This window comes from Hesperophylax consimilis, chromosome 26, assembly GCF_061612785.1.
Source record: "Hesperophylax consimilis isolate HC1 chromosome 26, BYU_Hcon_1.0, whole genome shotgun sequence".
NCBI classification, from domain to species: Eukaryota; Metazoa; Arthropoda; class Insecta; order Trichoptera; family Limnephilidae; genus Hesperophylax; species Hesperophylax consimilis.
The window spans coordinates 15591435-15618231 of record NC_142861.1 but is presented as its reverse complement, the minus strand read 5'-3'; the positions used below and the strand labels follow the sequence as shown (position 1 = coordinate 15618231).

Genomic DNA, 26797 nt, shown 5'->3' with positions numbered 1-26797 from the left:
CGTCTCGTTCATACTCATCTGTTATTCTGAATCAAATAATTTATTTTATTTTATTTATTTATTCGAGACACAAACAGGATATTTATAAAAACATTAATTATGGATTTCAAAATAAAAAAGTACAATTATAAATATCCCTAGACTAATGTGTCTGCAGCAATCACATTTGCACATTCACATAAGCAAACATGTAAAAGAATGACAGTGTTTATATACAAAACTTAAAACTAAATTACGAAAATTGAAGCACATAATAAGTAGAAAAATTTAAAGAGTACATATTATGACGGCCGGCATAGTCCAGTGGTAACGCATTGGACTGCCATTCCGAAGGTCGCGGGTTCGAACCCGGCGTGCGCAAATAAATTTTATTTGATTAATTTGTGTTATTTCACAATTAATTAATTAAAATAATATATAGTATATTTGCGGCACGTTCCAGAGTGGAAGATACTACCAGTATCGCCCTGGTGTAAGACCACCATTCAGAATTGAAACGTTGCTCCAAATGGCTTTAGCCGTGTTTAGTGACTAGATCTGAATAGCCAGGTACTTCCCCACCTTCCTCTTTCCCTTCCCCACTTACCTTCAGCCTCACAACATCCCCCAATTGGGGATGCCATAGTCTCACTGGCTCCAGACGGGAGCAGTTGGGACTCTTGTGAGGTATTCACTATAAAAAAAAAAATATTTAAAAAAATTCTTAACCACTAAACAATTTTTTTATTTATTTATTATTCTTTTTTTTAAGTACAGAAATCGTGGAGATATTTCTTGAAACACGTTATATTATTTGCAAAAATATCTATGACAGTGTGTATTTTAGCAAGATCATTGTATGATCGAGACATTCTAGACATAGGATTAAAATATCCAGTGTTATTGGAAAAAATTTCGGTCCAAAATATGTTCATATTTCTAGTATATTTGGGCCTGGCGTAAAAATTGATTTGATTGACTAAGTTACTATTTACACGATTATTCACAATTTTGTAAAGCATTAAGAGGTCATTTATATTTTGTCTTTTAACTAAACTCTCTAATTTGAAATATGTAAGTCTTTGTTCATACCCATTTAGAAGATGGTAGACACCTGATCGATAAGACAAAATCCGTGTAAATTTTCTTTGGACAGATTCAAGTCTGGATACCTGTGTACAAATTGATTAATGTGGTCGTGCCATGTTTTTCTCGGGTATCTCTGACTTCTTCTACAATTCACTTATGCTCATATAAAGAGTACAAGAAAGATAGATGTAGGCTTTTCCTGTGTATGAGAGAATATAGTTCTATTCAGTCATGCGTACACATAATCCACCTATTTTGAAAGAGGCCAATTTAAGTATATTATATGCCTGACAAGTACACTCGCAGGAAATCGTACTCTAAAATCGAGAGCGCAAGGTTTTCTGCCTACCAAAATGCGCCAATCAATAGAGCAACTCAATTGCTTAACGATTCTGCATTGACCATCAACATTTTCAACGTCACTTACAGACAATTTAGCAAGTATGTTTAGACGCTTCTTACAAAATAGTAACACTACCCCCAAACGTTTTATATTTACACGTACCTCAAATTTGTAATCTTCTCCATAATATATAGGTCTATGGGAATTGGTAGTGAGGCAGTAAAATATGATGTTGTTGTTGTCACAGCGTTTATTGAGAGTCAGTATAACACATCAGTTGAGTTGCGCAGTTGGGAGATGGCTCTAGATCGATGATGATGATGACACCAGGCGTAGATGGCAATGACTGCGGTAGAATGGCCGAGATGCGGGTCAGTGGGTCGACACCGCATTGATGGAGATCGGACTCGTGGACTTGTTCAGCACTTATGAAGGCGAGGAGTCTTCCGGTTACTTCAGCGTAAACGAGGTAGCCGAAGATGCGATGGACCTGGTCGGTAGATGAGCGGGAGGTACAGGCTAGCGACGATGGTCGCGGAGCCGAGGCGCAGACGGCGATGGGCTGGTCGCAGGGTCTAGGCGCGTGAGGTTAGCTCTGGCTAGGAATGTTACCCTGGGCCAGGGCGTTGAGGTGAGGAAGGATCGAAGCGTGACGCGGGGGGAACCGGCCATAATGGCCGATTCCTCCGTTACGCCGAGTCGGACTTCTCGAGTGGGATGATGTCGCGTCGAACTTGTTGAGTGGAACGATGTGTAATGATCATGTATTTCGGTCCTCCACCGCTTATATACCTGCTGATTCCTTTGTTCTTGTCTGCCACGGGTTCGAGTAGCGTCTGGACTTCGAACCCGCAGGATCGCTGACTCGGTTCATTGTATGAGCATTTGCATCACCCTGTATGCAAACATCCTATTATCAGCAGTTTACGTATTGCAGTCCCGATATTATTATTGAAGTTTCGTAATACTGATTGCTGTCTCAGCTTTTTAACTCGTGCAGTCTGGTTATGATATGATGACCCTAGGAGTGGTGACGTAACCGCTACAGGTCTATAACGGTTTTATGGAGAACATGAAGAAATAAATATGTTATCCTGACACTCCTTTCTTTAGCACCCGCTCCACATGCCTAAACCATCTAAACATCCCTTTTAATTAATTTTTTTTTCTGTTTTTGTTTCTTTATTCATAAAATTTAAGTGATTAAAATTTTTTGTGTTCTTTACAACCATCATACTAGGCTCATGCCCGTATTATGGTAGTAATAATGCTTTAAATTACAATTTTAAGATGTACAGAAATAGCATGTTGTAAAACAAAAAGTAATTGAATAAATACAAAATAAAATGTGCAAAATTACTTACAATATTAAGTTGTAGAAAAATAACATGTTGTAAAACAAAATATTATAGGTAATTTAACATAAGATATATTATTATTCACCAATCTTAGTATAAATTCTCGTTTAAATTACAATTTGAAATATTACAGTGAACAATTGTTGTCACAATATTTCATTTATATTTAATTCATTTATCAATCTTCGGGATACCGACAGATTAATTTTGTCTACTACGTAAAACATAAAACTAAAGCAAAAACAATGATATAATAGGAAGACAGAAAATACATAAAACTAAAGAAAAAACTATTCTTCTTTCGTATGGTGGGGGGTCAGAGGGGGACATCTAGATCTGCGAGCCATAAAAAGAAAAAACTATGATATAGTAAGAAGAAAGAATATACATAAAACTAAAGAAAAAGATATGATATAAAAAGAAGACATAATACACATAAAACCGAAGCAAAAACTATGATATAATAAGAAGACAGAATATACATAAAACTAAAGAAAAAACGATGATATAGTAAGAAAACAGAATATACATAAAACTAAAGAAAAAAATATGATATAATAAGAAGACAGAATATACATAAAGCTATGATATAACAAGAAGACAGAATATACATAAAACTAAAGAAAAAACTTTGACTTGATAAGAAGACAGAATATACATAAAACAATGATATAATAAGAAGACAGAATATACATAAAACTAAAGATAAAATGATTATATGATAGATATGAAGAGTAAAAAGACAGAATATACATAAAACTAAAGAAAAAACTATGATATAATAAGAAGACAGAATATGCATAAAACAAATTAAATTCATAACAGAAACAACAACGGAAAAGTTGCTCACGAGATGTCAGAAAAATAAACTCTTTGTGGACTTTTTAAACAAATCAATTAGAATTTCCCTTTTGTTTTCATGAATAAATGCAAATATTGGAAGTGAAAATTAAATCACTTCGATCGAGCTGAAACTCTTCAGATTTTTTTTTGTTAATTAGCCCCACACAGAAGGCACTGAGGAAAATAATTTCCCTCAGAGGGGATTCTATGTTGGGGTCTTTTTTAAGGAAAGGAAGGAGACGAAGTTCTGGAAAGGAAAAAGGTATGATGGGTGGGTAGGAATCTAGGGATCAGTATGTTCAGGAGTGACGGACATATGATTATATCCCTCCCGCTGCGGGGCAAGGCAATGGGTCGAGAGACCAGTTGGAGAAGTCAAAGGTTCTCTCCAAACCAGCCTCTCCCGATCTGGCACGCCAGGCAGCTGGTGGGCAGGGGCATCCTGAACACACCTCACCCGATGAAGCCGGCACCCCTCCTAAATCACTAAACGTAACAAAACCACTTGGGGTGACCCATGGCAGAGGTTTTGGTTATCCAATAAATGGTTACCCAAACCCACCTCCCAAATTGGGATAGACTCGTCGCAGACAATGCATTGCATCAACTTTTGATGCCAATCACGCACATTCATGCGGACATACGCACTCCAATGTAGACTGATACTACTAGCCTCTTGTATTATTATTTTTTATACAATACGTCGTAAAATAATTCATACCTAAATTGGCAATTGTATTATCATTCATATTAGTGTATGAACTCACCCATAGAGGGAACTAGATCAATCTATAAAATTCCCTTAGATGGCGTTAGGTGGAGAGAATAGTAGGATAATAAATAAGGTGGGAACCACAAGGTCGGGATCCAGATTATTCCAATATCAGAACCATTGTCACAGTAAAAGTCTGAAATTAGACTTTTACTGTGACAACGGTTCTGATATTGGAATAATAGGATAATAAATAAGGTGGGAACCTCAAAGTCGGGGCTCAGATTATTCCAATATCAGAACCATTGTCACAGTAAAAGTCTAATTTTTTCAATTCACAACAATAATGATTATGCATTATTGACATTAGTGCTGTGTTTTGTGTTCAGCTGCGCATTGTACGTGACTGAATTTTGCACTACACTGCAATACCATTATTTACTGTAGTGACGTGGTGTTGAAATAGCTTGCTTATAATAATGCAAGTCACTCGCACGTTTTGCCTGCTGCAATTTCGATACCTCACAGTAAACACATAAATATACTTGAAAATAAGCCAAGCTTTTGTAATGGTGTCGGCAAATTTTTGATAAATGCCAATATATCGGATTAAATTTAAGATTCTAAGGAATTTTTAAGGCAGATTTTATACTTGCAAATTTAATATAACCCCGCCAAATATCAGACGAGAGATTGCAGCACTGGGGGAATTCAAGAAGGCGCTGCTAAAAAGCCTTTGTATGATGATATCGGCCATCACCTTGCATGCTGCTTTAAGTCCTGAAAACTTTTCTGGATGGAAGGAGAGAGGCTTCTCCAATTACCTCTCACTCCAAAGGATAGGTCGAAGCCAAGTGACAATCGGCCGACATGAGAAATGTTCATATCGTGCACGACCCCACTATTTTTTCATTTAATAAAGCAAACAAAATCGAAATTCAATAGATGTTCCTAGATGATATCAATTCAATAGATGTTCCTAGATGATAGAAATTCAATAAATGTTCCTAGATGATAGATATTCAATAGATATTCCTAGATGATAGAAATTCAATAGATGTTCCTAGATGATAGAAATTCAATAGATGTTCCTAGATGATATCAATTCAATAGATGTTCCTAGATGATAGAAATTCAATAGATATTCCTAGATTATAGAAATTCAATAGATATTCCTAGATGATAGAAATTCAATAGATGTTCCTAGATGATAGAAATTCAATAGATGTTCCTAGATGATAGAAATTCAATAGACGTTCCTAGATGATAGAAATTCAATAGATGTTCCTAGATGATAGAAATTCAATAAATATTCCTAAATGATAGAAATTCAATAGATGTTCCTAGATGATAGAAATTCAATAGATATTCCTAGATGATAGAAATTCAATAGATGTTCCTAGATGATATCAATTCAATAGATGTTCCTAGATGATAGAAATTAAATAAATATTCCTAGATGATAGAAATTCAATAGATATTCCTAGATTATAGCAATTCAATAGATGTTCCTAGATGATAGAAATTCAATAAATATTCCTAGATGATAGAAATTCAATAGATGTTCCTAGATGATAGAAATTCAATAAATGTTCTTAGATGATAGCAATTCAATAGATGTTCCTAGATGATAGAAATTCTTAGATACGACCGTAATTTTTTCAAATTTTTGTTTTTCATATTTTCGTTTGAGAATCGCTGATATTTTCTGCAACGATCAAATAAATGTATTATAAAAGATAAATAAATCATGTTGTTTTGCACCCTGTTCAGAAAGAGAGTGAATAAACGCACGCCCGAAGATAAGACACATAAAGCCATAGATAAGCTGGCGGTCGGTGCGTCAGACCGGTACGTTCACAGGTTCACAGGACTATGGGTCTATGTTTGACGTAATCTCCACCGCCTATTAATAGACGCCCTTGCCCTGTTTCCGAGAGGATGTGCAGATATATCCACGGTGTTTTCAAGTGTGACGCGATAGCCGACAGGGCGACGAAGCTTTAATTCGAAGCCTAGATACAGTGACGCCTGGTAACGTTTTTTCAGCACTCAAAAATACGTACTCATTGAATTTGTATTATAAACAGTGGCGGTTTTCCCTGAGGAGCGCACGCAAAAAAATTAATATTTTGCTTATTTATTAAAATCCGGTAAAAACCTAACCTATTAGTACCCTCATAATATATCGGAACACGTGTTCATACACGGAGAAAACTTACTGATTTGAAATACTGTTGATTTATTCAAAATCTTGTCAAATTATTCGTTCTCCTGTCAAAAATGGGACTGCGGGCCTATAACGAATGTTCCTAACAAATTATCAGTCAATAGCAAATGTTTTGTGAGGACGGAGGAACACGTGTTCAAACAAATACTGTATTGATAATGACATACTTATATTGCATCAATCTGTCATGACATATATTAGGAAAAGAACACGTGTTCTGGATGTATTCTGAATTACTAATATTTTATCAGGAAGTTTTAACATTATCATATTTCTCGAAATGCGAAAATATTTCGATTTTTTATGAACACGTGTTCCAACATCGCCATAACACATTCGTGTTTAACTGATAGTTTAGTGTATCAATTTATTCGTTAGAGGCCTGCAACGCCGCTTTTAACAACATCTCGAAAAATTTCAAGAGAATGTAATAAATAATAATTAATTACAAATTGTAATAAATTATCAGTAAGTTTTCTCCGCGCGTACGCGCTGTCCGTACCGTGCACCGTTTTATATGCATATAAAATAATACGCACAAACAAGCTTCACTTTTGAGAGATGTATGTGTCAAAAATACTTCATAAGTCATTTTAAAACTAAGAAAACGTAAGAATTTATTTTGTGTACATTATTTTTTTGTATGTTTTTTTATTTAGTTGCAAAAACATTACATCCAATAGCTTGTAAATGAATATTGTAATGTTTGTTTCAGACGGGAGAAATGTATTCAAGTTGACTGCTAACAAAGAATCACTTCTGACTTCAAAAATATAAAAACCCTTAGAACTCTTTACTGCTCCTTGGTTCGCCCCCATCTTGAATATGCTTGTGTTATATGGTCTCCTGTTTATGCTATCCATATTCGTCATATTGAGTCCGTTCAACATCGATTCCTAAAAGGGATTGCTAGGAGGCTAGGATTAGAAAGAAGCAATTACTCGTATTATGAAATTGAACTAATTCTAAACCTTTCTCCTTTAAAAGACCGTCGGAAAAAATCTTAACTCATTTGTTTCTTTAAAATTATCAACAAATTTTTTGACTCACCCACATTACTAGAACTCATCTCATTCAATATACAGGGCTTTTCAATAAGAGGTGTTATTTTGATATTCAATCGTAAAAGATCAATGGTTTCGTTGCTTGTGTGGCACGTAGCGCCGTTTTGTTGAAAGTTAACGTTGTCCAGATCAATACCATCCAATTTTGGCCATAAAAAATCATTCATCATCTCTCGATAGCGCAATCCATTCACAGTAACTGTTGCTCCAGCCTCATTTTCAAAAAAGCAAGGTCCAATGACTCCGCCGGACCATAAACCACACAAAACAGTAACACGTTGATGATAGAGAGACTTTTCAACAAAACTCTTGGGTTTTCCGAGCCCCAGATGCGACAATTTTGCTTGTTGACGAAGCCACCGAGGTGGAAATGGGCCTCATCACTCAAGATGATTTACATTTGATTCACTCAAGTGAATTTTAATAATTTCTATGCGTTGTTGAAGCGTGTATCGTTCCATTTTTATTAATAACGTAGTTTCTACTTTTCAAATGTCAAAAAATGACAGCTTCAAAAGTAACATCTACCGAAATAGCGGGCTATTTAAAATAACACCTCTTATTGGAAAACCTTGTACATTGTCCCAAATCTCGTGTCGCTTTGTAATATATTGGACGTAAGTCCGTTAATTAGTTAATAAATAAATAAAGGCAAAATATAACAGTTTAAAATACTTAATATAGTTGAACCTTCTAGATAACATAGTTATAAATTCCAACATTGTAAGCCATATTTACGTTTTGCTTGTATTACAGATGTAGAATGTTGACGTTAATAGATCTATTTTGGTAATGGAAAACTCTCCATATTTTTCTTGTCAATTACATCTTCCGTGATGATTATTAGTTATTATTTATTGGTAACCATATTCAAACATAAATATTATGTTTTAGGCTGTAATTGATAGCAAAATTTGTCGGGAGTTTTTTGACTGCTGACGTGTACAAACTATTGGCCATCGCTATATTTGAAAAAATTGACAGTTTTATATTTTTGTTTTATTTTATGCGAATACCATGCAAGAGTCCTGACTGCTCCATGCTAACTGGAGCCAGAGACACTATGGCTTCCCCAATTGGGGTAATTTTTTGAGGGCGAAGGAGGTAGGAAGAAAGTACCTGGCTATTCTGAAGAGGTCAACAAACACAGTCATTTAAAGTTACATTTTGATTCAGATTTAGATTGGTGTTCTTTCACCTTCTTTTAATAACAATATTTAACTTAGAAATAATTTCAAAAAAAGCGCATGTATCCAAAATCAAATGTAATGCGATCATATTTTCCGCGGAATCTATATTGTTATAGTTCATAAAAGCGAAGTACATTTCAAAATAGGATTTAAGGGTTAAGGCCTCGTAGTAAACGTTCAAACATGGTTAAAAAGAGAGATAAGTAAATACGAATGTTGGAGGGAGCGCGCTAATATTAAAAGATAATTGTGAAAATATTTAATAAAATATGATTCGTTTGAAATAGAGCAAAATCTATTAACAGATTCTTTAGTTGTATTTAAAGATACACTGTGAATTTTTTCATGCCTATGACATATTAAATAACAAAACAAAACGTGTTTTTATTAAATTTCGGAGCTTACTTTGCGATTTTTTCTATCGAGGGATTTTCATATAATCAACGTAACCGCATAAAAAAATGTTTAAATATTATCTTCAAAAATAACATTCAAAACTTAAAAACTTAAAGAGTTAACGATAATCTTGTGATATGCAGCATCTAATTCACCAATTAACCGAGCTCTTCATACTCTAAATAATATTTGTCTAAACTCTAAAATTGACATTTTTTTCAAATTCACTGCCCAAATTCAAACGTGGCATCATGTCAATAATTTAAACTGTTCAATACGCATATATATACACACACACACACACACACCCTTGTTTGTCCAATCCCGATTTCGAGGACTTCAACTGGCTACCCGAATTCGAGGTCCTGTTATATTATATAAAGTAGACATGTATTCTACACTTATACGTATACTCAAGTTAATCGTGATCGTTGCTGTCTATTCGGTTTCATCATACACCCGGTAAGCACCTAGAAAACGGTCCTCAAAAAACCGGAATACACAGCCGGTAACTGAGGACTTCCCATATCCGAGGCCTGTCCACGTATTCAGGATTACACATACGTAAAATACACGGATCTTGGAAGGTCCTCGATTTAGTGGTCTATAGTTTTTGGAGGTCTTGGGTCCTCGAAATAGTGTGGAACGAATTTCTTACACGTATCTTGGAAGCGTCGCGGCTCGTCCTAACGTTCGCTCGTTCGGTGAACAGGCAACAAAAGTATACGCCTCATCGTATTGCTAAATATTTTATTTAAAATATAAATTTGCACAAAACTTAAAAAAAAGGTTCAAAATAAAATTGAATTGCCTATCTAAATATATGAATTTGGTAAGAGATCAATACGGCTGACACCCGACAGGCAATGCACCCCTCCACCCGCGCGCCCGGTGGCGTATTTCCTTTTCCGTGTTCAATAGGAGGCAGTACTGCCTCGAAACCCGCACGGGTTTGTAACGCCATTCACCTTCCAAACCCGTGTTCAATACGAGGCACGCGTCCTCCTACTGAATACGGGTTTGTAACGCCATTTTTTTTCCAAATCCGTGTTCAATACGAGGCATGCGTTGTCCAATCGTTTATAATTACCATGCGCATTAATTGAGCACTACGGATCCATGTTTGTTTCGAGACATTTTTTGTATGTGTAAATTGTTATGTATTAAGGATGGGCAATAAAACGCATAATCTAGGAACCTTTTTTTACTAGGTATTTATTATTTATTAACGCCCTAGTGGGCTTTTGTAATTGTAAGAAAACAAGACAAATGAATGCAATAAATTTTGTGTAAATTATTAAAATATTAATACGATGATTTGATATATAATACTGCTATTAGCCTGAAATATTCAAGCCCAGTGGCAAAGAATTACTAATATCTTGGAAAGGAATTCAAATGCTCAACATACAAAGTTCTCACCAAGTTTGGATGTGATTTGTCAAAGCTTAATTTGAGTATACTATCATTTATGCCGGAGTGGTCTAGTGGTATACGCTTTTGACTACAGATCCGAAGGTCGCGGGTTCGAACCCGGCGTGCGCAAATAAATTTTATTTGATTAATTTGTGTTATTTCAGAATTAATTAATTTAAATAATATATATAGTATATTTGCGGCACGTTCCAGAGTGGAAGATACTCTCAACATCGCCCTGGTGTGAGACCACCATTCAGAATTGAAACGTTGCTTGAAATGGCTTTAGCCGTGTTTGGTGACCAGATCTGAATAGCCAGGTACTTCCCCACCTTCCTCTTCCCCATCTCCCTCCCCTCTCCAATACCCTCAGCCTCACAACATACTCCAATTGGGGATACCATAGTCTCACTGGCTCCAGACGGGAGCAGTTGGGACTCTTGTACGGTATAACTATAAAAAAAAATATATTTATATATATATACCTATATATATATATATATATATTGTGGAAAAAAAATAGCCGGCAAAGATCTCGAAAAATTAATGTACAACCTATATCGATCGCTCGCCGCAAAGAAATGGTCTATCATGCGGCTACAGGAAGGATTCAATCAGGACGGCCAGCCAAGTCTTAATTGATCAAGAGAAAACGTATTCACAAAATTGCATTAAATATTGATGATAATGAACCTCCTGCCAAAAAATATTGATTTAAAAAAAAAATTATTATGTTTTTATTTGTAGGTACCTAGTTATGTAGATTACCTCACATAACGTATACATCTTTGAATGTAGTTTTATTTCTATCCTTGGTTTTTAATAGGTACAACTCGTCATATATATTTTTTTTAATCTCTATTATAATGTTATATACCTGACGAGTAAATAAAATTATTTTATTTATTCTGTTTTATTGGTTTATAACGCAGAAATTGTGAGCACACACTTACTTCTTTATGTTATAATTTATTCAAAATTATGATTTTCCAAAATTATGATTTTTAATCCAAAATTACTATTACAACTGATAGCCTTGATTTAACAATACCTGATTAAACATTTCAAACAAATATAATTTTAAAGTTCATAATAATCTCAATACTCAATTGTAAACATGCAAATGTATGAATAGATATACTTGAAAAATAATTATGTAAGTACTTTGAGCATTTTATATTGATTATTTTTTATATGGCACGACAAAAACTGAGATGACAATATCGTTTATAATACATTAGTCTATCACAATATGAATGCGTTTTTTTTCATTATCAGTAATTTTAGTTACAAAAATCGTAAGATGAGTCATTTTTAAAATTTCCTTATGCTGGCATGCAAAATACTTATATTTTTAAAAATAAATATGTATTTTGAATTATAAAATTTGAAAGGACATTTCATAACCTTTCCAAAACGGTTATTAGTTTTCGGATATATTTAGAAATATTCTATTATTGGGATTTTATTACAAAACGGCAATATTTTAAACCTCTCACAAAATACTGTCGAGGCCCAAGGAATTACATAAAATGTTCTATATTATTATAACATTCTTTACTTTATGAGTACTTCATATTTTTTCTTTTTTTATGTAACCCACATTAAATAATTGTATCCTGTATCTAAATACTAGATTTTCCATACATACATACTTTGTTTTATATTATGTCTTATATTAATCAATCAAAATAATAAAAGTACATAGTTCTTTTTTATTTTCTTTCAACATTATCTCAGTGTACTTCTAATAACAACTGTATCATTTCAGCGATAATATTTCTATGAACTCACATTCTTATTTTGTCCTTAATACTTAAAATAATTTTTCCCTTCTGTGTACCACTGCATACTTATAATACAATGTATCACTTTAATGTTAAAGCCTATTATGGCGTTTATATTAATAAATAAATAGTTTCTTTTATTTATCATTTCAGGCTAAGAGCAGTATTATATATTGAATCATCGTATTGATATTTTACTGATTTGCACTAAATTTGATTATATCCATTTGTCTTGTTTTCTTACAATTACTAAAATTCCATGTAAAAGTCCACTAGGGCGTTAAAATATAAAAATCTTTCGAAACCAACACGGATCCGTAGTGCTCAATTAATGCGCATGGTAATTACAAACGATTGGACGACGCATGCCTCGTACTGAACACGGATTTGTAAAGAGAAATGGCGTTACAAACCCGTGTTCAGTAGGAGGACGCGTGCCTCATATTGAACACGGGTTTGGAAGGAGAATGGCGTTACAAACCCGTGCGGGTTTCGAGGCAATGATGCCTACTATTGAACGCGTAAAAGGAAATACGCCGCCCGGTGCAACAGCAGATCGGCTAGTAATCGGCGTTCATAATACGGAAAGTACCGAAAACTTCCGAACTATTCCGAAACAGGTCTCCAGCGAAATAGTATTCTTACTTAGGGTTTGAACAAGAAACCATAATATGTCTCTCGCAAAATGCAACCATTAGTCAACGGTTATTACGTGCGATATTATTTTATTATAATATAAAGCGCTTAATAAGCTCTTTTTATTGCGTTTTCGATTTTACACCGGCCGCGCCTGCTTGGAAGTTTGGAGGTTAAGTCAGTTCAGTCAGAACTCTAGACTAGATGGTACCTTGCACGAGTCTATCGCTATCCTTTTCATTTTCAAGAACAAATAGCATGCGCACTCTCTTTGTTTTAATGGACGGACAGCTGCTATGCTTTGTCCTCTTCTATCGCATGGGATGATTGGTTGGGACCTCTCAGTCGCACACGAGAATTCCCGGCTAGTTTTCAAAAAGTTTTAGTTTTCAAAATTCGACAACCGGAATTCGGGACTGATTTTTAGCAGGCAACCTTATACCATCGTGTTCATAATGAAATAATCTTTAATTTCATATAATTTTTATTCAATAATCAGACCGGTGCAAAATGCTTTTTCGATTTACCTGTTTATACATGGCAACCTGAGAGTTGTGATCGGAAAAGAGTAGGCAACCTAACGTTTGCATATTTTATGGGTTTCATACTTTCGATTGGTATAGAATTTTTATAATAATCAAACCGATGCAATGTTTAAATTTTTTTTTTTTTAATTTTAATTATTCATACCCTGGACTAAAATTTGCTAGGCAACCGACATGCAATATATTTATTGACATATTAAATTAAATATAAAATACGTTTCATCAAATAAACATCTCGGTGACGGTCGTTCTTTAAGGGATCTTAGACTAACAGCTCCTCCTTAACCCGCTTGATAACATCACCCATCCAGGTGGCGATATTCTTCCCTTGTCCTTAATTCAGACAGAGGCGTTTTTGTGAGGTGTAGGTAATAGGGTCATAGAGCGGATTAACGAAGAATGGAGTGAAAGAAGAATATATGACGCGGATTAATCAAATAATTGATCAGGTGTCCTAATTACTTATTAAATATTACTATACCGTACATCGAATTAAACAGTATTACAGAACATAATTCACAATACGAACTAAACGCAATATTGAATTTTGTTTCAACAGTCAAAAACTGAATTCCTTGTCGGCACAATCTTAATAGTGCAATACTTATTATATACACATGCACGTAGGAATTTCGAACGACGGGTCCTCGGTTTAGGGCGTAGGTGAGATTTCTTGACACTCGAGCTTGCAGCGCCTCCTGGTGTTCACATTCCGGCAATCGGCACCTTTTAACACGAAACCGAGGACTTTGAGAGAGTCCTCGGTTTAGGGTCTGTGTGTGATTTCCAGCATTAGCGGCGCCGCCCTGGTGGTCACACATCCGTACTAATGAAACACTAGCCAAATTAAACACGATATTTTTCGCCACGAAAATGAGGACTCTCTCCGATCGGCCCAAAATTTCGACAGTTGACCAATCAGAACGCATAGATTATAGGTACATATTCAGTTTTTCGCATTTTGAATCCGAGGACGTCCTCGGATTCGTGTGAGTCCTCGGATTCTGGGTCTAAAGGCCTGTGAAGGTCCTCGAATAAAGGTGCATACAAACTCACCCTCTCTCACACACACGCACACACACACACACACACACACACACACACACACATACATACACAAACACTCACATATACAATACACACGCACCTATATACTACACACTTCACCTGGTAATTAAGGAATAAACATACCACTAAGCAGACATTACAAGGAAACATATCATAGGTACCCAACATGAAGTATCTTATTCGTGTATATTGTTTCATCTCTGTAAATCGTGTACTGTTTGTTTCTATAATATAAAATTAAATTTAAATTACAAAAATAAAATAATTCGATAGAAATTTGGTATGCAGCTTAACAAGAGCTTAACAGCTCTCAAACGAAAAATGAAAAACAGAAAAATCATAAAAATATTCAGTCGCATCTTTTTCCTGATTTTTCTTCTTCTTCTTGAATAGTATCTTCAATAATTAAAGAATTTTAACATACAATATCCATACGTCACGTAAAATAATGTTTAATTACAAGTACGCCCCTGCTATTTTGCGTGTAAACATGTAATAAACAAGGATGTTGAATATTCCCTACGTCACACGGAACAGAGCGTCATCACAAACAGGATTGATAGGATATTTGCTATCAGCGATCATGATTTTCCCTCGTGCGCGCATTGTTAGTGTGCACCCACGTTGCGTTAGCGGAGGAATAACACTCCTGAGGTTGATCCAATGTCAAACTAAGGTATTACAAGCATATACTCTGAAGATTTCAACACAATTCAAAATAATGCTTCATGTCGCAAAATGACACCTTTACAGGAGACGATAAAAACGAATGTTTACGGATTCTTCAAATTAATTCAGTAAAAAAAACTTGTAGTTTATAATTACGATTGATGTAAAATATTGCAATTCTGTTTATAAACTACCCGGCGTTGATCGGGGAATTAATAAATGGTCTGAGATTGTGAATTCTAGATTACCTGACAACTGGGTGCATTTTTAATTTGGAAATAACATTGTTGTATTGTAATAAGTGTTCGTTTCTTTTGATCATGTATTCCTCGGGCCTTCTTCAACCAGTCATACATTCTTCTCACACCTCGTTCTTTGTTCGTCACTTATGTCTTATTCAACCACAAATAATTATTTGATTTGTGTCTTCCTCGGGCATTCCCGACTTTTCCTACCATAAACTTTATCTAATATCGTGAAATCCATATTTTTACTGTTAAAAAACTACACTTTATCGAATTCAATTAGGCTCCGTATCTCATTTCAGTGCATAGATAGTGCGTTTAGTCTTTATCGAGCGTACCCGACTTCTTTTGTCATTCAAACCACTACCTAAACACTCTTGCACTAATAAGAACAATTTTTTTATTTTTTATTAAAAGAATGACAAACATTCCCGGGTTACGAAAAACCTGACAATATTTGAAGTTCTCCTACTAACACCACAGTAAGCGGAAAAATGTTGCTTATGTTGTGATGGAGGACTTAGCCAGCCGAGGAATTGAACACACTACGCCTGAGTGAGACCCAAGCGCAATGTCAACTCGGCCACCGACCGGTCAAATATGAACTCTCATAAAAGGATTTACAATGAATGGATAATATTATTTTACATTTGGTTTCCGAATCAGGTTGTGTGGTGTATTTTTGATTAAACCTTCTTATGGAAAATGGATTACACAAATCGAAATTTGATGAAACCAATGTTAAATGAATGACGCAACTAATATTTTGAATTCATACTGGAAATTGAATGACACAATTAGAAATTGGGTGACATCACAAAAATTATCAGACGAGAATATGGATGACAGCAATGGAAATTATTTTAGAACAAAGACGAAGGAACGAAACCGCCGAAATGTTTATGACACTACTGGAAATTATTTTAGAACACCGAAAAAAGAATGACACCTCTGAAATGTCGATGACAGTACTGGGAATTATTTTAGAACACCGAAAAAAGAATGACACCTCTGAAATGTAGATGACAGTACTGGGAATTATTTTAGAACACCGAAAAAAGAATGACACCTCTGAAATGTAGATGACAGTACTGGGAATTATTTTAGAACACCGAAAAAAGAATGACACCTCTGAAATGTAGATGACAGTACTGGGAATTATTTTAGAACACCGAAAAAAGAATGACACCTCTGAAATGTAGATGACAGTACTGGGAATTATTTTAGAACACCGAAAAAAGAATGACACCTCTGAAATGTAGATGACAGTACTGGGAATTATTTTAGAACACCGAAAAAAGAATGACACCTCTGAAATGTAGATGACAGTACTGGGAATTATTTTAGAACACCGAAAAAAGAATGACACCTCTGAAATGTAGATGACAGTACTGGGAATTATTTTAGAACACCGAAAAAAGAATGACACCTCTGAAATGTAGATGACAGTACTGGGAATTATTTTAGAACACCGAAAAAAGAATGACACCTCTGAAATGTAGATGACAGTACTGGGAATTATTTTAGAACACCGAAAAAAGAATGACACCTCTGAAATGTAGATGACAGTACTGGGAATTATTTTAGAACACCGAAAAAAGAATGACACCTCTGAAATGTAGATGACAGTACTGGGAATTATTTTAGAACACCGAAAAAAGAATGACACCTCTGAAATGTAGATGACAGTACTGGGAATTATTTTAGAACACCGAAAAAAGAATGACACCTCTGAAATGTAGATGACAGTACTGGGAATTATTTTAGAACACCGAAAAAAGAATGACACCTCTGAAATGTAGATGACAGTACTGGGAATTATTTTAGAACACCGAAAAAAGAATGACACCTCTGAAATGTCGATGACAGTACTGGGAATTATTTTAGAACACCGAAAAAAGAATGACACCTCTGAAATGTAGATGACAGTACTGGGAATTATTTTAGAACACCGAAAAAAGAATGACACCTCTGAAATGTCGATGACAGTACTGGGAATTATTTTAGAACACCGAAAAAAGAATGACACCTCTGAAATGTAGATGACAGTACTGGGAATTATTTTAGAACACTGAAAGAGAGAAACAACTGGAAATATAATGACACAACTAGAAAAGTAAAAAAAAAAGTAAAAACTAAAAACTAAAAAAATAACACCAAACAATGTATGACACAGCTGAAATATGGATAAAACCAAATTTTAAAACTCCACTAGAAATTGATTGAAACCACTGGGAATTAAATTACACCAGTGGAAATGGATGGCACTTTAAGAAAATTAGCTATTAATATGAATCTTACCGCATGATCTCATTCTCTCTCTGCTCCTCTTGCTTCTGTCTCTTCATCACTCCCTCGATTATCTCCCTTTCCTCGGCCGTGAGGTAACTTAGATCAGGCATGTCTGCCATCGTGTAGCGGTCCCTCTCAACACACAATGTCCCGCACTCCACTCTCGTACACCACTATGTACAACAAACTAACTTATGTCACAACAACTCTATGTCCCGCAATCTTGTCCACTACTACTGTGTACATGGAATAATCTGTCCCGCACAAGAGTACAAAACAATGCACAACTGAACTAGAAAACCCCTATGTCTCGCACTCTTGTACAACACTATTATACACTCCTGTACAACTTGACTATATGTCTTTGCACTCTCGTAAATGGCAATGTACAAATTTTGTTAGAAAACTGATATTTCTTGCACTATTTTTAAACCAAAATGTGCAATGTTTCATTGAAAACTCAATGTCTCGCACTCTTGTACAATGTACGACCACAGTATACAATTTTTCTTTAAATATCAATGTTCTGCACTTTTGTACAGTGAACACCGTTCTCAAATCACTATAAATTTAACCGATACAATTCATTGTTCGTTATCACAACAAAATACATTTCGCATTGTTCGAATTTCACCCCTGTCTACTTATTCAGAACAATCAATTTATAATAGATTATCTGACTGATGTTTGTCGACGACTTTGGTGGACTGACAGCAAAGAAAACACTTGAAGCTAAAACACAATCATGGCAGATAACACTGACCCGAAGTTGGCCGATCTGTCAAATTTATCAGTAGGTATATTATACGAACGAATTTTCCCCAATTTCAGCAAGTTTTCCGCACCATTTACACGGAATTAATAATCAATTAGAATTGGTTCATTAAAGAAGTCTTATGCATGACATAAATATTGCGAATGTTGATGCACAAATCTGCGTTATCGATTGAAACAAGACAATCGGAACCTTATCAAAACTCAAATTTAGTTCACTTTTCTTATTTTTTTGCACTCATTTTTAAAATACATTTATTTTAGCTATTATTCAAGTCTTTGTTTGGTTTTTTTACTTCGCGATTTCAGTGGGCTATTTCAATTTTAGTGTGATTCTATAGAATTTCATACAATAAACCTTGGATGATCTCTCCCAGTCTTTAGAAATGGAAAACTCCCCATTTTATAATAATCAGTTATTCACTTCTGGACACAATTTTAAACGCCGTCTTAAATAAATGAAGAAATAATAGTAGCGAATTAATCCTGAAAGAGCGAACGACTTTTCAAGATGTACCATTTTGGTGATTTTTTTCACATTTATCAATGGGTCGTAAACAAGAATTTCAACATCTTTTCAACAGGACCACAGATTATCACAATTCAACTTCTTCTGTACACACTTTATTTAACTCAGATTAAAATAAATAGCCGTTTTAATCCGAGGATTTCAACCCATATTGGGATGTCTTGTCTGGGATCCCATATTGCAATTTTAAGACAGTTTTTTGTGGCAATCTTTTCCAACACCTTAGCACAATTTATTGATGGACTGATTGAATTGTAATACGAAGATAATTAATTAGTTGGACGCGTTTGTTGCTGACGCTGCTTTGTTGTAATTTGTAATCCGCAGTGTTCGATGGTCGGGAACACAATATAATTGTTGTGGTGGATTTCTTTAATGAGGCGAGGTCAAAGGGTGGTCGGAGGCTAGTTGCGGGGGCGCGCGCGGGGATCTCGGTCGCGGGGCGCGGGCCGGGGGCGCGGGGGGCGTGCAGGGCTCTCTGCGGCTCGCGGGGCCCCCGTTCGGCTGGATAAATAATAACTCGCGTTAAACATAAGCCAATGGCGGCTGCCGTGCAGCGTGACGTCAGTACTGGACGTATTGATCCCGTGTCGCTCGGCGCATGCGCCCGCCCATAGACAAGCGGCCTCCCACGTGAATAGAGAAGTCGCGATGGAAACTCGCCAGTGACTACAGACTAGATAGACACTGCAACCACCCTCCCCTTCCTCCCCTCCCTCCTCCACACCCTGCCCCTTACATTCCGTTCACAATTCCATGAATTCAGCCAGGAATACAACCGCGAATTTTCTTATCCGAGAACACCTCCTTTTTCCTGAAAGCTTTCATCAAATGTCTACTGCTACGTTATTATAATTTTTATTGATAAGCTGATTACGCTATTCGCGCGGGTTAGAACTTAGAATACGCAGTTTTAGAAGGTGTTATAATACGTACGTTATTATGTAAATCAAGCAGAATATATTTATTTCAGTATACTTTTCACAAATGAGAAATAACCTAGTAAGTGCCGCCTACCTGGAGCTGATGGGACGATTGCAAATCCAGTTGGGATATGTTTTGAGACAGAAGTGATTGGGGAGATGAACAAGTGTCCTCAAAAGCTAACATTTCACTACCTCACATATACAATGTGTCAGAAATAAAGTGCACTAATTTCGGGAGGTGATTCTACATGATAACGCAAGTAAAAAAGTAAGATAATTTTTTTTTAAATTGAATATTTTTCAGATAAAACGGAAATTTTTTGAATAGTAAAATAAAATTATTTTTATATGTGAAAAAAAACAATGGAATTTCGGAAGAGTTATTTACCTTTTTTACTTCTACCATCATATAGAATCACCTCTGGAAGTAAGTTCCCCGGACAAGCTGCATATTTTTTACGCCAATAGGACAGTAATATAAAAACTGCTGTATGATACAATAAAGCTAGCATAGAAAAACACAAGAATATCCAGGGGACAAAACAATGCAGAAAATGAAACCTATTTCAAAAGGCGCCAATAAATACATAAAATGTTTAAAAAATATTTTAAAATAATAATCCGCCTATTTTCCGCAATTTAAATAACTTATACGTTGAAGGGTTTGCCTCTTTTAAAATGAAAACGATAATCAACGTATTCTACAGGGTTTTCCAATAAGAGGTGTTATTTTGATATTCCATCGTAAAAGATCAATAGTTTCGTTGCTTGTGTGGCACGTAGCGCCGTCTTGTTGAAAGCAAACGTTGTCCAGATCAATACCATCCGATTCCGGCCATAAAAAATCATTAATCATCTCTCGATAGCGCAATCCATTCACCGTAACTATTGCTCCAGCCTCATTTTCGAAAAAAGTAAGGTCCAATAACTCCGCCGAACCATAAACCGCACTAAACAGTCACACGTTGAGGATAAAGAGGCTTTACAACAATAATTCTTGGGTTTTCGGAGCCCCAGATGCGACAATTGTGCTAGTTGACGAAGCCACCGAGGTGGAAATGGGCTTCATCACTCAAGATGATTTGCATTTGATTCACTCAAGTGAATTTTAATACTTTCAATGCGTTGTTGAAGCGTGTATCGTTCCATTTTTATCAATGGCGTAGTTTCTACTTGTCAAATGTCAAAAAATGACATCTCCAAAAATAACATCTACCGAAATATCGGGCTATTCAAAATAACACCTCTTATTGGAAAACCCTGTATAATACAATACTAGCCGACCAGCTGAAGTCCCGGCGTTCCTCGGGTTTTATACAGAGTTTGTTTTCTAAATCAGATGGAGAGTCAGCTTTTGTTTTTGAAGGTTAAGTGTGCAAAATTTCGTGAATCTCAGATTTCTATAAAAAAAATTCTAAAAACTTTGGTGTAAAACCCGTACAACACCGGGAAGTAATCAGTTAGTGTTATTTTATAGAATATGTTGACTATTGCATTCTTATTTTCAAATATGCAAACTTCTTAACGTACAATTTATGTAAATTGCGGAAAATAAGCACAATTTTATATAAAATTATGATATTCATAATTATAGGATTGAATCCATACAAAGGAAACTAACCCGTGTAATTGCTTATCTTGAAGGTTTATCTGGTCAATTTGTAACATATAATGACCGAATTTTGAAATATAAACTACACTCACTGACGGTCAGACGTAAACTTTCTGACGTACTGCTTCTACACAAAATTATACATGCATCAGTTTATACACCAAACATTTTATCCCAAATTAAAATCAATATACCATCAAGATAATCAACAAAGGGGATGAAAGACATTTTCTATATTAAAGCCTACCACACAAATACAGGATTTTTTTCCCCTGTACCGCGAACATTAAGAAATTATAACATTATACATGGCTCTAATAATGAAATAGACATTTTTAATGACCAATTTAAACACTTCAAAAAAAACGTATTACCTTTAATCATATTAAGCTGATATTGTGATGAAACCCTTTATTTAAAGAGAAGCAACATTGTACCTACCTAATCAGTGTCTCACCAGTACAGGTGTGACAATAACAAATCGTTTATGAACATATTTGTATTTACCTTTTACCCATTCTTATTTTTTATTTACTTCTGCATATTTAACTTATTCATTTTGTTACTATTTTTGTTATTATCATTTTGTTATTATTATGTATTTAAACATCCATGTATGTAAATTTTTAGGCACCATGCCTGTTTTATGTACTTAAATATAAATAAATAAAATAAAATAAAAACTATCGTGTCAGATATGTACTTCGAGGCTTCAAGAAAGAAAGGCTGAAAGACGCACAAACTTAAAAATTTAAAGGTCAAGGTCAAAGGTCAAAGGGCAGGTCAAAGGTAAGGTCAACGGTCGTATTAACGGTTGGGTCAAAAGTCGAAAGTCGGGAGTCGGGTCAGGTTAATGCGACGATCCATGACTTTACCACACATACTTCTCAGGAAACTTTACCTTGATGGATATTAACAAGTACACAATTCCACGCTATACCAGGAGCTCATAATAATTAGAGAGTTAAAAATAATAAATAATGAATCAATTTTAATAATTATTATTTTTTTGGTAAACTAATGTTTAAGACAATATTTTTGATGCATAGCACAAAGGGTAACAATTATTTTATAAGCAATAATTATTAGCCTGAAACACTCATCCACATTGAAAAATCTCCTGATAAAAGATACATGACGCCAACGGGACATGAACCCGTGTCCTTTCGATTTCCGGTCGACAGCTCTGACCACTGAGCTATGGCGGCTTATCTCTTATCCGCGAAATAATTCAATATATACTAGTGTTTCATTCAACAATTACTGCTTATTACATTTTTTCACCTGAAAACAACGAACTTTATTTTATATGAGAAAGGCATTGTAAGTGCTAACTCTCTCACTAGATGGCGTCGAGACAAATTGTCTACATTTTTTGGTGAAGATACTAGAACTTGTCAAATATTAATTATTATATTTTTGGTAAACTAACTAATTTGGTAAACTAATTTTAATATGTATTTCAATTCTCTGTATTAATTTTAATGCGTAACATATTTCTCGATATTTGTAACTTTGTTTCATTCTCGGAACTGGAATGAGAGTCAAATATAATGTAGTTTTTCAACAGTAAAACATGTATCAACTTGACCTCCGAGGTCACAAGAGGCCGCGAAAGGTTAAAATAATACTAAAAAAACCTAATTTACTAGTAAAAAAATTGAACACCTCCCTTGTTTCTAGTAACAACAAATTCAAATTTCGAGTTCTAAGCACCAACATGAGTTCCAACATTGACTTGGTGTAATTTTATTTTGAAATGTTCTATGATGTTCCAAACAATCTGTTCATTTGTTTTTTACACTTCAGGCCTCTCCCATATTGAAAGTTATATTTCTTGCAGATGCTGTCAGAAAGTCAGAGAATTTATTTGTATTTCCACTTCTCAATAAAATACAAATAAATGGTATCAGAAATAACATATATTTATTTATTTTCCATGATAACTCAACACAGTGACAATTCAACACACCTTTAAAAAGTGATATAAAGTCATTAAAAACGATGAAAACATTTTTTTTCTAAACCTAACCTAACTTAACCTAACCTAACCTACTTAACCCAGTTAATAAAGTTCATTTTTCATCACTTTCCATGACTTTATATAACTTTTTTAAGATGTGATGAATTATCATTTTGATCATTTATCCAGCCACCATTTTTTTAATTATCAAAATTTTGATATCAAACATAAAAAGTTTTTTAAATTTCTCATCTTACGTTTTTTCATCTAAACAATGAATTAAAATTACCGATAACGAAAAAAAACTAATTTTATTTTACGAAGATGTATTATAAACATTATGGCCACCTCACTTTTTTGTCGTTTCATATAAAATTAATTAATAAAAAAATCACAAAGTATTATAATTTTTTCTATAGCTGTTTGTTTAAAAAAACAAACAAATTAGCCTAATGAGTTAAATCAATTTTTTAATATGTGCTTGGAGTAAATAAATAACTTTGAATTTGGAAAATATGTTTAGCTGATAAGGATATTGAATTATGATAGTGGAAGTGAATGGTAGAAAAATTTGGAGACGTTCGAAGAAGACATGCACGATCAAGTGAATCAAATTCCTATTGTGGTAAAACGGGGCACATGTATTGAACGGAGAAAAGGGTGTAAGCATGACGTGGAAAAGAATGCTAGAAGAAATCGAGTACGCCTAAGGAAAACACGGCACGATCTAGAGAAACAAATACTTGTCTGTGATAAAATGAAGCTTAAGAATAAGGGGCTGATGTAAACGAAATTAAAAGGATTAAGAAAGGGATGCTTAGATTGTTTAGGGATAAAGTGCAGATGAATAATGAAAGGAGTGTAATGAGATTATATGATATCGAAGTGAATGGTAGGAGAATTCGGAGATGTCCGAGCAAGACATGGCACGATCAAGTGAATCGAATTCTTTAAAAAAATAACCTTTTTCAATTCTTAAAAATAACTTATATTTTTACCTTAACACTACACCCAGTTTACTAGAATTTACAACCTGAAAACTTACTCCAAACCATACCCTTTCACAAGTAGGCCTGGGTTATCCGGTTTTTTGCACTATTGCCTAAAATACAATATAAATTGTTTATTTTTTTTATTATCAATATAAAGTTTTTTTACAGGTTTTTTTCGATGTCTGTCTCACTAGAATAAACCTGTGTCGAGACAGACGTATTGGATACATAAATTAATGTTTACATATTATTTGATACATATAATATTTCATTACATTAAATGACAATGTGAAAATGATAAAAAAAAAAAATAATAATTAATAAATAGTTTATCAGCATCTAGTACAAACTTATAAGGGGATTTTTATAAAATTTTTGATCTTGGATCTGTCTTGGCTGATGGTCCAAGACTTGATGTCTGTTTTATATTTCAAAAAAGATTCGTTCAGTCTAATGGCTAGTGCGAGAGCATTATATAGCCTTGTTGCAAAATATCTAAAATTTCTCAGGCCAAAAGTTGTTTTAGCGAAAGGGATTTGTAAGAGATTATGTCCTTTGGTTCTAGTATAACGAATAGTTTGGACATTGTCTAAATTTTTGTGTTTGAAGAGGTATGCTAGTATGTTTTTGGCATAAAGTTGTATAATGTCCATAACACAGATTTTCCTAAAGATTTCATCCGAGCTGCTTGTGATTGGTAGTTTGAGGATAATCTTTATTATAAGTTTCTGAGATTTAAATATTGGATCAATGGCGGCAGCGTTTGCTCCTCCCCATGCTATGATACCATACTCTATTAAAGATTGACAAAGTGCATAGTAGATTGTTTTGAGCTGGCTTAGGTTGAGAAAGTTGCGAGTTTGTCTAAAAAATTAATGAATTTTCAAAGTTTGTTTGCTGTAGTGGTTATATGTTGTTTCCACTTCAAATTGCTATCAAAGATAATACCTAAGTATTTAATTTTAGGTACCTGTTCTAAATAAGGGCAATCACATGTTATCAGTCTCCCAGTATATTCACCGTTCATGGCGTCCATTGGTTTTGTAGCAAGTTACTGGGAGAACTTAACCCCTTTGTCCTGCAAACTGTAATAATGTCACCGGTCAATTTTCTTTTACCCAAAGCACGGGCTGCCTTGGGCAAGATAAAGAGCATTAATATTCTTCATGTTATTATTAACTCTCGTTTGTTTTTTTATGGATTTTTGAAAAATCATTTTGGGGAATCATCGGTAATTGGTAATGCACTCAATTTTCTTTTACCCAACGCACGGGCTGCGTTGGGCAAGATGAAGAGCATTAATATTCTTCATGTTATTATTAACTCTTGTTTGTTTTTTTTATGTTTTTTTGAAAAATCATTGTGGGGAATCATCGTTAATTGGTAATGCACTCAGTAATTTTAACAACCCCGCCCCCTATGGGTTCGAAGAATTATTGTGGGGAATCAAAATTTTACGCAGAAAATTTGCGGCTTTTTGTCGGGGGCAGAAATTCTCTAGCAACCTCCCCCCTACATTGATTTGAAAAATCATTGTGGGGAATCATACATCGATAAGGTACTCAATTTTTGTAGTGAATTATTTTCCTCAGAAATTCTCTAACAATCCCCCACCCCATGGATTTGAAAATATATTGTGGGGAATCCAGCACCGAGCGAGCAATACTCTATTCCTTTCGGCATACCATTACTTGTAAAGTAAGTACAAGTGCGAAATACTAGGGAACGGGTATTTGGACTAGGTATTTATTCATACTTGTACCAGTTGTTCCAAGTATCAAGACTAGTTAGTAACAGGTATTTTTCGTACCTGCACTCACTGTACCTAGTAAATACACACAGAGAACTCACCTCTAATAAGCAATACTCGGCAGCTGCAAGTCGTTGAGAAGAGTGTTCCTCCAATTAACACAATTTTCTAATTTCATACTCTCTACGTACCCAAACCATTGAAGCGTCAATTTATTAAACTTATCCATTACGCTTGCATCAGCATTGCAAGAATTTTCCGGTTCTCCACGGTTATTTTTAAATTTTAGAAACAAACAGTAGGTACATAGATAAAATAAGTGGTAAATAGTTTACGTTTAGAGTTGTTTATGTTGTTGGCTGTTTTTCAGGTTGTTGTATTTCTCCCAA

At 34.7% G+C, this 26797-nt stretch overlaps 1 protein-coding gene across 1 annotated transcript in view; it reads right to left on the bottom strand.

Moving 5' to 3' along the window:
• The window catches only part of Rim (Rab3 interacting molecule), a 166483-nt gene extending 146771 nt beyond the window's left edge, over positions 1-19712 (bottom strand). Inside the window, exon 1 of the mRNA XM_089647651.1 lies at positions 17872-19712. Within this exon, the coding sequence (XP_089503777.1) occupies positions 17872-17981 (110 nt within the window). The 5' untranslated portion in view covers positions 17982-19712. The remainder of the gene's footprint in view (positions 1-17871) is intronic.
• Between the last annotated feature and the right edge of the window lie 7085 nt (positions 19713-26797).